General features: G+C 38.3%; 1 protein-coding gene across 1 annotated transcript in view; it reads left to right on the top strand.

Annotated features, from left to right (window-relative positions):
• LOC126237216 (DNA replication licensing factor Mcm7) overlaps positions 1 to 16,504 on the top strand; it is a 60,820-nt gene that overhangs the window by 22,110 nt on the left and 22,206 nt on the right. The window contains exons 7-9 of the mRNA XM_049947102.1: positions 9,535 to 9,717; positions 14,619 to 14,832; positions 15,007 to 15,302. Of these exons, the coding sequence (XP_049803059.1) occupies positions 9,535 to 9,717; positions 14,619 to 14,832; positions 15,007 to 15,302 (693 nt within the window). The remainder of the gene's footprint in view (positions 1 to 9,534; positions 9,718 to 14,618; positions 14,833 to 15,006; positions 15,303 to 16,504) is intronic.

Here is a 16,504-nt window from a genome sequence, read left to right as displayed (position 1 = left end):
TAATAAATAGTTCAGACTGATATGTAAGTCGCCAATTACCAGCTAACAAAATGTTATTGCCAACATTATCATTGCAGTTTCCCAAGCAGAAAATCTTAAAATCTAGCTGTTACCTTCTCCTGAAATTTGCAAACAAAAAGTCGTCACATTGTTTTTCTTGTTCCTTTGTTATTTAGATAATGTTTTACTCATTGCCCCTTATAGAGAGAGAGAGAGAGAGAGAGTGTCACCACAATAAACACGACAAAAACTCCCAAGCAAAGATGGAGATCCACAGCAGACTGCTTATGCATTGAGGCAATATGTGGACATGAGAATGCCTATATATAGTTGCATTCTTTCCACAAATTTTTGTGCGTGCACTTTCATTTCTGTGCATCTGCAATTGCACGCAAGGAAAGGGGCATCATATGAACACTCCATTATGGATGGTTGAATATGGAGCATCAAATGAAGTAATTGAAAAGAAATCTTGGGCAGTGTGTGCGTAGTATTTTGTTCCTTGAGAGTGATTTACGAATGGTAATGAAAAAGCACAAAATAAAACCTTTAATAGGCACAACTTCCACTACTGCCGATAGGAACATTATAAACACCACGGCACCCTCCCTTAGTTTCCTTAACAATAGGTTACTTCAGCAGAGAGGAAATAGCAATTGATTGTGACAGGTTGGAAGGAGGAGGGAGGGGGCCAGATCACTCGACCTTAGAACAGCTTTAAAACAGTCAGGAAGCATAATGCAAATAATTTGTTACAAATTTAGAACAACAAAGGAGCCCCTAAGGGGAAAATCTTGTAAAGGTTGTGTTGTAATGGTAGTGGCAGACTAATGAGTTTACTCTAGGAAGGTGACAAGATCTGTATTTCATATTCATTCAGCAACCACTGGTCATATAGATAGTATAGGTTTTGACAACCGCTCCCTTGTAGACGTAAAATAACAAGATTTTATATTAAAAATTACATGTCAGGTTTAGGATATACCACACTATTATAGCATTCTTCTTCCTTAGAACCACTTCCGAAAATTAGTCTCTGACTGCTTTTTTTCCCATATAGAAGAGACAGGCCTTAACTCTGTGACTTATGTAGATGAATTAATTTATTCTGCTCCGCTACTTCTCAGATGCTGAGGATGTGTTTAAACACGGCCTATGGGCTTTCCTTAAGCGGTGTTGAAGTGTTTACATGTCACTTCTGTGGACGAGTTACTTCCATATCTTAGTGAATAAGAAAGTTTTGAGTATTTATCATATAACAGGAGTGCATTTTTGCATGCTATCATTTTCAGAAAATCCCCCTTACAGAATTAGGAATGCAGCTTGTGACCATATGCTAGGTATAAAAGCTGGTAACAGAATAACACTCCCAAATGAGATATCACTCTGCTCTACATTTTAAATAAAAATTCAACATCTCATCTGCATTTCATATGCAGCAACATATGAACTAAAATCAACCATATGCAAATTTTATGTAATGTGTTTTTACCTCTGCAAGCTCCTTAAAATTTCATGCAATGCTTTACTTAATTTGATGCAGCACAGTAACTTCGATGCATAATGAACAGAAATTCAGACCTTTATTGAGTGAAGATGTCTAATTGTAAGATGTACAAACATAAATTTTTTTCATTGAATGGTTTTCTTAAAATCAGCTAGTATGTACCCCAGTGGCTGGAACACCATCTCTCAGCTCAGGTAGCAGCATTAGGCAAGCAGTACTGCGACAACAAAGCCACACTTAGCACGAAATGCAGAGAGCATGTCTGTAGCAGTCAAAGGGTTAATACAGAGGGAATGTACATTTAGTATTTTTAGTCCTTGAAACTATGGGCAGTATGAGGATATGTTGAAAAGCATGAGTCCATTTCTGGTGTTTATGGGAACTAGTGCTGGACAGAAGGATGCAAATGTCCATCTTGTACAACAAGCTCTTAGGTTTTGTGAGCATACATATATACATCTACATCTATACTCTGCAAACCATAGCGAAGTGCGTGTCAGAGAGTACATCCGGTTGTACTAGTTATTATTATTATTCCCTTTCAATTCTGGTATGGTGCACGGGGAGAGTGATTGTTTGAATGCCTCTGTGTGTGCAGTAGTTATTCTAATCTTATCCTCACTATCTCTATGAGATAGTGTGGGGTCTTGAAATTGTTCTTGGGAATGTGACCATTTGTGCTGCCCTTCTCTGTATACATTCAATACCCCACGTTAGTCCCAGTTGATACAGGTCCCACACACTTAAGCAATAATCTGGAACTGGTCACACAAATTTTATGTAAGCAATTTCCTTTGTAGATTGATTGCAATTCCCCAGTATTCTACCAATAAACTGAAGTCTACCACCTGCTTTATCGACAACTGGGCCTATGTGATCATTCTATTTCATATCATTACAAAGTGTTACATCCAGGTATTTGTATGAGTTGGCCGATTCCAACAGTGACTCACTGATATGGTAGTCATAGGATACTATCTTGGTGTTTTTTGTGAAGTGCACAATTTTAAATTTATGAACATTTAAAGCATGTTGGCAATCTTTGAACTGCTTTGAAATCTAGATAACTGCATCATCTGCAAAATGTCTGAAGTTACAGTTAATATTGTCTGCAAGGTCATTGATACGCAACATGAACAGCAAGGGTCCCAACACATTTTCGTGGGGCACACCTGAATTTACTTGTACATCAGACAATGAGTCCTCGGTCCAATTACAAATTTCACTTGTTATCTGACATGATCATACTTTTGACAATAAGCATAGGTATGGTACTGAGTCTAATGCTTTTTGGAAATCGAGAAGTAATGCATCTAGATGATTGACTTGATCCAAAACTTTCAGTATGTCTTGTGAGAGAAGTGTGTTGAGTTTCACATGATCGATATTTTTGGAAACCACACTGGTTGGCATTGAGGAGGTTATTTTGTACAAAAGACGACATTTTTTAGCTCAGAATATGTTCTGAGATTCTACAACAAACCAATATCAAGGATATTGAATGTTTGTGGATCACTTCTACTACCCTTCTTGTAGGTGGGTGTGACCTGTGCTTTTTTCCAAGGAATGGGAATGATTTTTTGTTCAAGGGATCTACCATACATGATAGTTACAAGAGGGGCTAAATCAGCCACAAATTCAGTACAGAATCTTATAAGGATTGCATCGGGTCCTGGAGCTTTGTTCAAATTTAACAATTTCAGCTGCTTCTCAACATCACTGTCACAAATACTTCTTTTCAGTGGTACAAGGACTAAATTGGGGCATTTCTCCATCATTTTCTTTTGTAAGGGAACATTTGAATATGGAGTTAAGCATTTCAGGTTTTGCTTTGCCACCCTAAGTTTCACTTGCTGTTTTATTCACGAGGGACTGGACACTAACTTTGGTGCTGCTAACAGCCTTTACATATGACCAGAATTTCTTTGGGTTCTGTGAATTATAATTTGACAGTATTCTGCTATGGTAGTCACAGAAAGCATCACGCATTGCTCTCTTGACAGCCAAATGCGTTTCATTCAGCATATCTCTATCTATAGCCCCCACTTGATTTTACGTCTATTATGCGATAATCTCTCATTCTTTAGAAGTTTCTTTACTGTAACCGTATACCCTGGATGGTCCTTCCAATTACGGACTGTTAGACTGGGTACATATGTATCCAGTATGTGGTAAACTATTCTTTAAAACTTGAGTCATAGTTCCCCTACATTCTCTTGTCCTGTGCTGAAAGTTTCAAGTTCCTCATCTGAGGTATGACCCTACTGATTTTTCATTTAGTTTGCTGAAAATATATATCTTTATGCTTGTTTTACTTGTTCTTTGTGCTTTGGTAATCACTGTTGCCACAACCGCATCATGGTCACTGATACCAGTTTCGATGTGGACATCCTCAAAGAGTTCAAGTCGTGCCATTAGATCCAATATATTTTCATGAGTGAGGTTCCTAACTGTCTGTTCTAGGTGGTCTTCAGAGAAGGCATTTAGTAAAGCTTCACCAGATATCTTATCACCCCCACCACCAATAAAACTGCAAGTTTCCCAATTAATTGTTGGATGATTAAAGTCTTCACCGATGATTACAGTATGATTGCGGAACTTAATAATGAACTGAGGTTTTCTCTAAAGTCTCCATGGCATGTAGGTCACGTCCACACGTTTCAAGGGCCAAATGGGAATACAGATCCAACAGTTTGCCGACAACTTTTCTCTCTGCCCCCCCAGAAGCACTGAAGATTGAAAAATATCTGTACTGGTGGCTCCTGGACAAACAACTTAATTGGCTTTGCATTGTAACAATGAACTCTACTGAATTTATTTAGCATGTTCTTTGCAGAGCTTTGGACCATTGCCAAGGTCCAGTACCACATTAGAACTCAGAACAGTAAGAACTTCCTATTGTTTTACAATGCATTGAACAGTCTCCTTACAATTGGCCATTGTTACCCACAGGATGTACTACCATCTAACATCAAAGATCTGTTGACAGAGATTCATGGTGCTGACATCTCCATCAAGTTCATTTGAAATCCAGGCCATTTGGACATCCTAGGAAAGGAGCCTGCTTTTCAGTAGGCCAAGAAAGTTGCAACACAAGAACCACTTAAACTCAGAACACCAGTTACCAATGACCAATTTTCAATAACTTGTTTATTCATGAGGGTCTGAGGCGTCAAATAGATAACACAAATGCTAACAAATTCAAACTGATCAGTGAAACCCCTGATGATGCATGGAAAAAGTCCCTACAAGCCTCTCAAAGAATCTGTCACACTATGCAGACTGCACATTAGTCACACCAGGCCCACCCAAGGTTTTATCTTGAAGTTCTAAGTTGGTATTGGAAATGGAAGTTCTCCTTGTAGTTTCAGTCCAAAGCTGCTGTCATCGAGCTCCTTTCCTTTCACTGACACGCTCAACAAAGTCAGGTAACCCTCTGTAGTTTTCATCACTTGCTCTTTCTCCACCCTTCTTTATTTTAAATGTCACTACAAATGGCTGGACAATTTTCTCTGATGCTTGGATTAGCAATGCCTGTGCCTCTCCACATAGACTCAGCCTAGATGTGCATCCAACCGTGACTTCCCCATACTTCTAAACAGAATGACGTCACTCTTAGTAGCAGAGAGCATAAAAATGTTGTCCTAATTCTCACCTTACTCACTGAAACTCTTTAATTTTGTCCCATTGAAATGGTTCTTTGGAAACGAGAGACTATTCTGCCTTCACATAATTGACATTAGTAGCAGCTAAACTTCAACACTTTGAACATTACTGTCTGGTCTTTTATAACCTCACCACCATTCTAGATTTGTGCTAGTTTAAGCCCCTCACTTTTCTTTGGTCTTTGTTAGAATTTTTATTTACCTGTTTATCTCTCCCTTTGGAGCCACTCTGTTGCTCTTTTTATTACAAATTATTTTTATTATTCTTTTCGCTTGCTGTTTTCCGTATGTCTTTTATTTCGTATTTAAGATCTCACTCTATCTGTCCCTTCTGTAATCTTTGAACTGAAACTGGAATAGTGCTTAGGCCCATATTACACTGTAAAAGATCTTTGTCAAAAATGTTGTCATACATCTTTGGTCAGTCTACTTCACTTGGGGTATTATACAGGGTGGCGCAGGGAAACGGGAATTTCAAAATAATGTCATTTCCATGAATAAATTCATAAAACTAGTAATTTATTAACGAAAGTGAATGTATTCAGTATGCCATTATTCAGTATGTCTTTACAATCAAAATGTCCAACAGTGTCTCTTTACTTTTTAAAGATGACATCGGAAAGATGTTCTCCCATTCGGCGTTCACACTCTTAACAGCCTGTTATGAAAACTCTGGAATGCGTGGTGTAAAAAATCTTGGGGAATGGCAGTGATTTCGTTTTCAATGTTCTCCTTCAATTCATGGATTGTTGCAGGACGTGTACGGTACACCTTGCCTTTAAGATACCCCACAGGAAGAAGTCACACACACTAAGATCAGGGGATCTCGCAGGCCATGCAATGTCACCGTTACGTGAAATAATGCGTCGTCCAAACAATTGACGAACTACTGCCATCGATTGTCTAGCAGTGTGTGAAGTGGCTCCATCCTGCTGAAACCACATGTTTTCGACGTTAAGATTAAGCTAGTACAGTCTCGGTGTAAAGAATGTTTGAAGCATTTCAACATATCGAGCGGATGTTACTGTCACTGCACTACCATCCTCACGTTCAAAAAAATACGGGCCGATAACACCATGACATGATACAGCACACTATATTGTGACCTTGGCGCTATGTAGTGGTCGCTGGTGAAACTCACAAGGATTGTCCTGTGCCCAATAATGAAAATTCTGTTTGTTCACGAATCCGTTCAGGTGGAAATGGGCTTCGTCTGATATCCATAAGTTACCAAGGAAATTCGCGTCCTCATTGATTTTAGCCAATATCTGGCTACTAAACTCCATACGTGACGCTGGGTCTCATTCATGTAAGTGTTGCACAATCTGCAACTTATAGGGATGGAAGTCTAATTCATGCAGTATTCTTTGTAAGCTTCATCGCTTAATCCCTAGCAAAGATGCATGCTGTCGAACGGAGCGGCGAGGACTTCTCTCGATTGCAGCTCTAGCAGCTGCAATGTTCTCTGGGGTACGTACTGTTGGAATGCCACCTGGAGGTTTCTTTTTCAAGGCAGATCCTGTTTCTTCAAAATTACGCACCCACGTTGTAATTGCATGCGCAGATGGGACACGTCCATGACGTCCTAGCTGGGAATGCTGTCGAAATGTTCTCTGCGCGGCAGTCGCACTATCACCATTTTTGTAAAACTCTCTCACAGCTACTGCACGTTCCGCACCAGTCCAATTCTCCAAGATTACTAAATGGCAATGTGTTCACATCAATTGTGCAAAGTTTCGAACATCTGCTGGCGCTACAGTGCTGCCAACTGTAATGTTCAAAATTTCCCATTCCCCTGCACCATCCTGTACTATTGTAAAAGTTTTCCTCATAGTGGGTCAGGAATGGATGCTGTACAGTTAATTGCCTGTACAGAAGCTTTCGTTGGTAGCAAGCGCATTGCTTGAAAAGAAAAAATGAAAAAGATTGTGTGTGAAATCGGGGGTAGCAGGAAGAGAAGCTCAAGGTATTCACCAGAATTTGCTCCTTACTCGAAGTGGAGGACATAAAGAAAGACAACAATTGTTTGAGAATGGGCGAACAAACATTTCACTTTGTCCTCGTGAAAGTAGTCCCTCATATTTGCAGATATGATACTCATTCTTAATTTAATTCATCATAATCAATCTTTTTGGAAAGCCTGCATCTGTGTCATTCATGATTTAAATAATGAAACACTACACCAGTTATGTACATTCTCATGCTTAGTATGTTGCATTTTGAGAATTTATTCTCATTATCAAGAGTAAATATTTACATAGGTAATTTATGTGGTGACTGTATGTGTGTTGTACTTTCTTGTCCTGCAGTTATGTTTTTGTGGCTTATTGCAGTCAGGCAGATATTACCTTTTTTTATTTTTATTTTTTGTCCGATTTTCCAAAACATCACATATAATACCTTTGTACATATTTGCACTTGATAATGAGAATAAATTCTTGCAAAAAATATGTAACGGGTGCAGTGTTACATTATTTAAACCATGCATTCCATTTCTGCTCGAGATTGTCTCATGGTGAGGTTAAGATTTGTAGCAACAGTTGAAAGCTGTTCCTGCTTGCAATATAGTACTCATATCCCACAGTGTACCATTTTACTTATTATTCCAGGGATGTAAACAAATACATAAATCACTTAAGTATTACTTTATGAAGGTTAGTTTACTGTACAGATAAATACATTTATTTTACTTATGTACATTTAGACGACACTCGGATTCCACATATCGTCTTGTTCCAAATCCTTTCTTTCTATATGTCAGCTTAACATCATCTACAGTGCAGCCACTTTGTATGCAACTGATTTCTGTAGCTATTTTTTAAAAGATTCTAATCACACATTGCAGTTTTTCTAGTCAGAATGCTTTGAGTTATTAAGAATTTCCTATTCTTCCTACTTTGCAATGATCACTGTGCTGGTAGCCACACACCAGATGTACTTCGACATCATTTTGTAGGTGAAGCAACATGTATACAATGACACTTTGATCAAAGCTATGTCCTCGCTATAACTTTTAAAGATCTTTGATAAATGCTTGCCTAGTTCACTATCAAAGATTTGACCAAAGGACTGTGATAAGAGATGTGGTCAGTGATCTTTTAAAGTCTAATGTGGGCGTTAGTGATATTCTATATTTTACTACCTGCTCCTTCATCTAAGCTTCTCTTCGCCCTCATTCAGGGTGGGGTCCCTCAGAACTGCTGGAGTTTGAGTTCCCTGTAATGCCTGTGCCATTTCCCCAACTGTTTCATCTTTTCTTCCCTGAACAAGGAGCCTGTTGTTCTGAATGTTAGGAGTGCTTTGTTTTATCTTATGTATTTTTGCTTGCAGGACTGGAAGTTGCACCTTGTGAAGTTATGTGCTGCCAGCCTTTTCGTCTCTTTATTATTTCAACAATTTTCTTAAATGAATTTTTGTTCTTGCACTAAGCAAAGTAGTTATTAATAGTACATACTTCTGCTGTGTGAAATATTCGGGAGAATGGTATTTATCATATACGTGCTTCTAAAATGTGTGAAGTCTTCTATAGGACAATAACCATATGCTATTACTTCATTGTTAATAGGAAAGTAATTTATTAACTGTGAATGACCAGTTACAGTTGCCAAGAGATATTGTGCTTATATTTATTTGTATTCCCTGTTTAGCCAGTCAGATTTCAGTTTCCATAATTCACATAAATTCCAGTACTTGGTAGTGGCCAATTTCCTTCCTTGTACTTAAACAATTGAACAGCAGCTCAATCTTCTGTGACGATGAGATACACAGACGTTAAACTGTAACATTCCTCCTTTGTGTAAAAACAAACTGCTGTTCTAATTTCTACTCTAGTTATTTATATACCAGTGCAAGCTGCCACATAAGCATGTAACGATCTGTATTTATAAAAGCAAATTATTCTATTTTGTAAATGGTAATATGATGATGCTAACATCATATAACTTTAAGCAAAATAATCCTACAAAGTATACCTAGAAAGAGGTCCAGATATATAGGGAACACAGTAGAAAGAAAACTAAGGTAGATGAAGGAAAACTAGTAGGAAGCAAAGTTGAGAGGAGTGGGTGTGTGCTCTCCAATTGGGAGAGAGAGAGAGAGAGAGAGTGTGTGTGTGTGTGTGTGTGTGTGTGTGTGTGTGTGTGTGTGTGTGTGTTAGCCAAGTGACAGTCTTCAACTTATGTACATGTCTGTACACTGCTCTGCACTTACTATCACACAGTGTGCTTGTCTGCTCATCAAATTCTTTAATGCAAATGAATTGACTCAGGTGATGGATACTGTTGAAGGTGGTGATTAGTGCAGTGCTTGTGTTGCTGCTCTACGAGATGACTATATCAAGTACTGAAAATCCTTCTGTTTCAGAGTGACCAAGTTCCAGTGGGCAATATTCCTCGCAGTTTAACTGTTTTCTGTCGAGGAGAAATTACACGACAAGCCATGCCTGGTGATCATGTCACTGTGACAGGCATATTCCTTCCACTCCATCGCACAGGCTTTAAGCAAATCGTACAAGGGTTGTTGTCGGAGACATACTTGGATGCACATGTAAGTAATAAATTATTCATAATGTATTTTAAAATTTTTGTTAATGATTCAGTGGTATTCACACTTAGTTTTGGTGGCTCCATTGGAAAGATACCTCTTAGACAACCTCTTAGCTTATATTGCTTTAATACTGTGAAATACTATTGTACAGATTCAGGCTTGTCCTGATTTTACTATAAAGTTTATTTCAATCAATCTTACATAAGTTGCTAAACAATTTTTGTGTGTGCAGTGACCAAAATAAAGTTTATAGTTTAATGTAATGTGCTCCCTAATACTTTCTGCCCGTAACAAGGAAAATATGAAAAAGGATCTTCCCAGCTTCATTTCAAAGGGCTGTGTTTATTCTCTAGCTTGTAATTATATTGTCATTTTATAATGACACTCAAATCCAAACCGAAAGTAGTGTCTTTAGTGAGGTACAAGACTTAGTATTGAGAACATTTTTATCATGAACACCAGTGTACAGCCATAGCAGAATTGCTGCTGTTTATACAAACGTTGCAATTCCAGAATATATAAACTTTAGAAATTTTGAGAAACTTCCAGAAATTATAAATACTAAATAATTTCTGACAGGTTGGTTTGAACTGGCGACCTACAGGACACTAGCTAGTGACACTAACCACTATGTCACACTGCATGCTCAACAGTTAACAATATCAGTATATTATCATCACCCTTGTTCAGCCATACGACATTCCTATACCATTATTCCAAGGTTTCCACTGTTGTAATCGCTCCTGTTTCACAATCTGCCCCATGCATCCACATAGTGCCATTTATTCCATCCATGCACAGGTAAACTGTGCAGCATAAAAGACAGAGTGGCATGTGAAACCACATGTTGTTTACCAACTGGTGTGTTCACTGCTCGTTGTTTTTTTGTAAGAATGACCACTGTCAAACTGACTGAAGAGCATGAGTGCACATACAATAATGGTCTATATTTGGCACACTTAATACACGGTTGGTAATCATTTTCTGCAGTATGACTCAAGGAACCAAACTGCCTGCTACTCCACATAGGATATTTGGATTCTCCCACCTGATAATTATTTCTCTGACCTCCAGGCATAGGAATTTTCTCTTAAGCATATGGTCGCATCCTGCCACCCTCCTGGACTTAACTTATGTTAATATACAATTCTTCACTCATTTTTCTAATTATATATTGTATTTATTCCTTGTTATCTACATTACACCCTCCCTCCCAAAGTAATACCTTCGATCTCCTAGTTTCTCTGACACCTCCTTCTTCATCTTGTTTTTCCTTGCCCTCGTAGCAAGTGGGTCACTCTCATCTGTGGGCTTGTATCATTAAATACTCCTTTCTAGCCTTCCCAAACCTACCCCTCTTTATTCCCTCAGAAAGGAACTAGTAACTCTGAAAGCCATTGATATTTTTTCTCTTTGAAATGTGCTTTTTGGCAATAATGGAATTGCACTTATTGAAGATAAGTACTGGCCAAGTATTCTGTGGCTTTGTAATTTTATAGTCTTTTTTTTTATTTATTTATTTTTAAGTGAATTTTCCTTTTGATACAGCCGATTGCATTGATCACTTTTTTTGTCTTTTCTGTATATCTGTAATTCTTGCCTATCAGCATTTTTTCATTATTTGACCTTTTTCACATTCGTGTTGAGTGATATTTTACCCATTTAGTGGGATATTTTTTATTTAGCGATCTCCTCCTCTCCTCCCCCCCCCCCTCCCCTCTCCCCCAGCGATCTTCCATCGGTACTGAGCAATCTATTGTTATTGTTGGGCGAACTAAAAACTTTGTTTGATGATTTACTTTCATCATTGAGCTATGTTCTCTCTCTGTTCAACAATCATTTTCCAGTGTTTATCAACAGTTTTGTCTTGTGTGGCCACTTATTTTCTCTATTTCCGTGCTATTATTTGCTTTTAGTAGTCTAATGACTGTTTTGTGTGTCTTATTTTCTGCACAGACTTTTCAGTGTCCAATTTGCCTGACATAGAGACTTCATCTTGTCTTTTTTCCTATTTCAAGTGGTCCTTCACTAGTCTGTCATCTCATATTTTCAACCAATCTTTTAATCTTCCCACGCCCAAATTCAGTGGTAAATGCCCTAGTCAGAATGTCCCCTTATTCACCCTTAACCTTAATTGAAAATATCACATCACCATTCAATCACGACTTACAACCAACAGAGTGAACAAACCCTGCGTAGAACAGTTCTAACTCAAATCCCAAAGGTATCCTTCTCCTCTTCCCAAAATATCATCTGCTTAAGGTAATCCATCCCTATCTCCCAATCTTTCCTGAAAAATATCACCAAAACCTCAAATCAGACCTGTCCAAGAACTGAAGGAAGACCAGTCCGTCGTCATACTCTCTGCAGGCAAAATCTCCACTTCACCATAATGAGTATATGGTCTAGGGGCTTCAGAGCTCTTGAATACCTCAACATACCAAAACTGCTCTTCATGACCACATTGCTTCCATACAGACAGAGCTGCAGTAAATCTTTACAATCCTAGGCTACTCACAAGGGTTCAAAGTTACACGTGTAGAAGTCATTCCCCCTCGTAACCCTCGCACCCTGACCTTCTGCCTTCTTCCCAAATTACACTAAAAAACCATACCACTGTAGCTGGCATCAAAGCCCGTATTCAATGTGTCTCAGGCCTTGTAGACCAACATCTGTAACCAATCTCCCTCAGCCTCTCATCCTACAGAGAAAACCACAATCACATCATGTATTGTCTTAAATCCATTTCCTTCCACCTGGTATCCTCCTTGTCACTTCTGATGTGATCCTATTCTATACAAACATCCCACATGCATACAGCCACTTAGCCATGTTGTCATTTCACTCTCTTCTTCATTCTAGCTTACAATCGTGTAATTGGGACCTTATTTATTATTAGGATATGCACACATCACATAATCCATTGGGTATATTTGAACTGTATTCTATGCTGCAAGTAATGTACTCATTACTCCTATGCAGTTTTCCAACTGAGTGCACTGCTATGGTATTGAAGGTTATCCTACTGAACTTTACATAAAAAGGACATTGTGTAACCTGTTCACATCAGCATGTGCAGTCAGTGGCTCGCACTTGACTCTACCAATTATGTTACTGGCAATACACCAACATATGCTGTATTAAAACTTTTATGCAGCATGGATGTGGAACACAGTGACTGTGATGACAAAATGTGTCATGATGTATTGCCTATCAGCCAGGTGCAATGAATAGTTGAGAATACAATTTTGTGTAACCCTTCAATAAGAGAGCTTTCTGAGCAAATGGTACATCACATAATAAGTGCTTTAGTGAAAAATTATTTTGTGAGACCTCTCATTGTTTTAAAAGAATGGACTTACACCACTTTCAAAATAAAAGGTAGCTTAGGGTGCTTGAATATGACCACTGCCCCACTGTGAGAAACGGGAAAAACAGTGCCACCAAATGAAGGAAAGCATTAATACGCTCACCACTTCACAGTGAGAAACATAACTCTTAGCACTGACGTGAATGTGTTAAAGTTTAAAAAATTAAGGAATTTTGATGCCTCCTGGCATAGAATTGGCAAAGCTGTGACCACAACCCACATTATGTGAGATTCACAGCTCTGAATTTGTGAGTTGACATGAATTGTTCAGCATTCTCTTTTGGAAGTGTATTGAAAAGTTCCTAAAATGTGCAGTAATTTACGTTGTTGTGTGATGTCCACCTTCAAAGCTGAGTGTTCAGTGCATGTGACTCCCATATGGTGAACCTGGGGTCATTTCCTGGTAGTGCCAGGGATTTTTCCTTGATGGGAGGACACTGTCTTGTGAGACCAATTGATGAGTTGTGTAAATCAGAAGTAGTAGCTTTTAGGTCTGGAAAGTTGACAACAACTGGGAGAGCACTGTGCTGATCACATGCCCCTCTGTACTGCATCCAGATGATATGGTGGCTGGTCAGCATAGTGGGGTCGTCTGGTTCTGATCTTGGAGTTTAGATTTTCTTTTAGTGTAGTATTAAAGTTACTCATTTGTTGTCCAGTGAATCATGTGAGTAACCTGTAGGTTGGGAGAAAAGCTAAAATTAGTGGTAAAAAAAAAAAAAGTAATATTTTATTTGAATTGAGCATTCACTGGAGGTCTGAACTTTCTTGTTCTACAGGGTTTGTTAAGACTGCAACAATGTAAATTATCTGCCTCTACATTTGTACTCACAAAACACTGTGAACTGCAAGGCAGAGTGTACATCCCACTGTACCAGTTATTAGGGTTTGTTCCCCTTTCCTATTCACGTATGGAGTGTGGGAAGAATGCTTGTTTAAATGCATCCATTTGTGCTGTAATCAATCTAATCTTGTCTGCACAATCCCTGTGGAAGGTGTAGTTTATTTCCTAGAGACATCATTTAAAGCTGGTTCGTGAAACTTTGTAGGTAGGCTTTATCAGGATAGTTTATGTCTATCTTCAAGGGTCTTCGTGTTCAGTTTCTTCAGCATCTCTGTGACACTTTTCCATGGATCTCACAAACCTGTGACCATTAATGCTACCCATCTGTGTATACTTTCAGCCTCCCCTGTTAGTTCTGCTTGATGCATATCCCACACACTTTAGCAATATTCTAGGATGGGTCTCAAAGTGCTTTATTAGCAAACTTCTTTGTAGACTATCTGCATTTCCCTAGTATTCCACCAATGAAGTATAAATTATTCATGGTGAGTAACTTCTAGCTGTTTCTTTGACTATGAAGATCCTGTTTTGTAGGCGTAGTTGTGCTACTCGCACTCACCAGTTTTGCAGTTTTAATTGTTGAATGTAGTTGTATGTGACCTTCATAGATTCATAATTGCTTTCCAAGTTTTCTGATATTTTAACAAATAATACTGTTCATATGGGTGATTAATTTTCCTTTTCTAGAGAGTTGTTTGTGTGAATAAAGCTGAGGACAATGAAGTACCAGATGGTGATCTGACTGAAGAAGAAATTCAGCAACTGACGGAAGAGGAATTCTATAGCAAGTTAGCAGGAAGCATTGCACCTGAGATTTACGGCCATGAGGATGTTAAGAAGGCTTTGTTATTGCTTCTTGTTGGTGGTGTAGACCGCTGTCCAAATGGCATGAAGATTAGAGGTTAGTTTTATGTGAGTTCTGTTGCTTTGTGTCACTGCATATTACTCTTGTCTCTGTGCAGAGAAAGTCTACAGGAAATCTCAAATTAGTGTTCGTAATTTTACTTAAAATGAAATGTTGATATCCAAAATTTGTCTTCATTTTGATTAGTAAACAAGCATTTGTTTTTCTCAGGCAATATCAATATATGCTTAATGGGAGATCCTGGTGTGGCCAAATCACAGCTACTATCATACATAGACCGATTAGCTCCAAGAAGTCAGTATACAACTGGCCGTGGATCATCAGGTGTTGGTCTCACTGCCTCTGTCACCAAAGACCCATTGACTGGCGAAATGATGTTAGAAGGTGGAGCCCTTGTGTTGGCAGACCAGGGAATATGCTGTATAGATGAATTTGATAAGATGGCTGAATATGATCGTACTGCCATTCATGAAGTCATGGAACAGCAGACAATTTCTATCGCAAAGGTGAGTGTAAAGAAGAATGGACTTAACGTTTCTTTTTGTGTGTTCCTGAAGGTTTCAAAACTTAAATCTTGCTCAAAACAACTTGTTCCCTCGATGAATAGGGCAGAATTAATATCAGCAAAAACCTTTACAGGAAAAGATAGGCTTACTCCTTGGATCATAAAATAGAGATGTTTAAAATGAAATGGGCTCAGGTGTAAGGTAACTGGTAAGTTGAAGATGGGCCTCAGAAAGATATCAATGAAACATCAGTCAAGTTAATAGTGTTTGCTAACAGAATAAAGTACTGAAGCAGGAGTCGCTTCATTCTTAATTGATGAAGGAAACAAAAAGGGTTACTGAGTTGTGGTCTTTGCCCCAAAAATGGGTATTTAATAAAAGGATGATTACGGTTTCTACATGTGGAGCAATCAACAAGTTGCTGAAATTAAATATGTTCATTTGCATGATCCTCAGCAGCAGCAGCTGTTATCATAAATTATCATTGGTTTCTCTCTCTTAAGCTTACTGCAATTAGAGATAATTTTATACCAAACGCTTTTTGATTTTATTTACAACTCATCTTCTGTGCCCATTCTGGAAATATGAATATATAATATGTTGGTATATTTTGGTTCGTATAGATTAAAAACCGCATTTCTTTATAAATCCAGCATGCATCTTACAGTGTTTAGATAGTTCACATATTCTGCAAACCACTCCCTTTCTTCATTGCACACTCGGCACATTATTATTACATTTTATGCCTTTTCATTAGTTTTTCCTGTAGGTTGTGAGTGTTGCCAACTTTCGAAATTATTAATATTAGACTGGTGGGGAGCAGAGACAAAAGTTGGTGTGCATGTGTGTAAATTAGCATTTATGTATTACATGCTCTGCAGAGATAAGAATTGGGGGGGGGGGGGGGGGTTGATTATAGAGAAAGTAACTCGGAGGAGATCTTAAGTGTGACTTGTTCAACATGGTTCTACCAATGGGATCCCTAGTAGTATGTGGAACCATAGCAAACACATTTATGGGCCATGCGAAACAAGTCATTTTTAACAAAATATTGTCAGATCGGTTTAACATCATATACTGGATTAGGTATATGGGTAATATCTTGTGCCTGATATGAGGCAGTCAAAAAGTTTCTGTTTGAAGAATATTTATACCTATCAGGCAAAATCACCATGAGCATTGAGCCAATCAGTCCACCGACA

The sequence above is a fragment of the Schistocerca nitens genome, chromosome 2 (genome assembly GCF_023898315.1).
Source record: "Schistocerca nitens isolate TAMUIC-IGC-003100 chromosome 2, iqSchNite1.1, whole genome shotgun sequence".
Classification (NCBI taxonomy): domain Eukaryota; kingdom Metazoa; phylum Arthropoda; class Insecta; order Orthoptera; family Acrididae; genus Schistocerca; species Schistocerca nitens.
The sequence above is the reverse complement of the archived record's forward strand: the minus strand, read 5'-3'. Positions and strand labels throughout refer to the sequence as shown.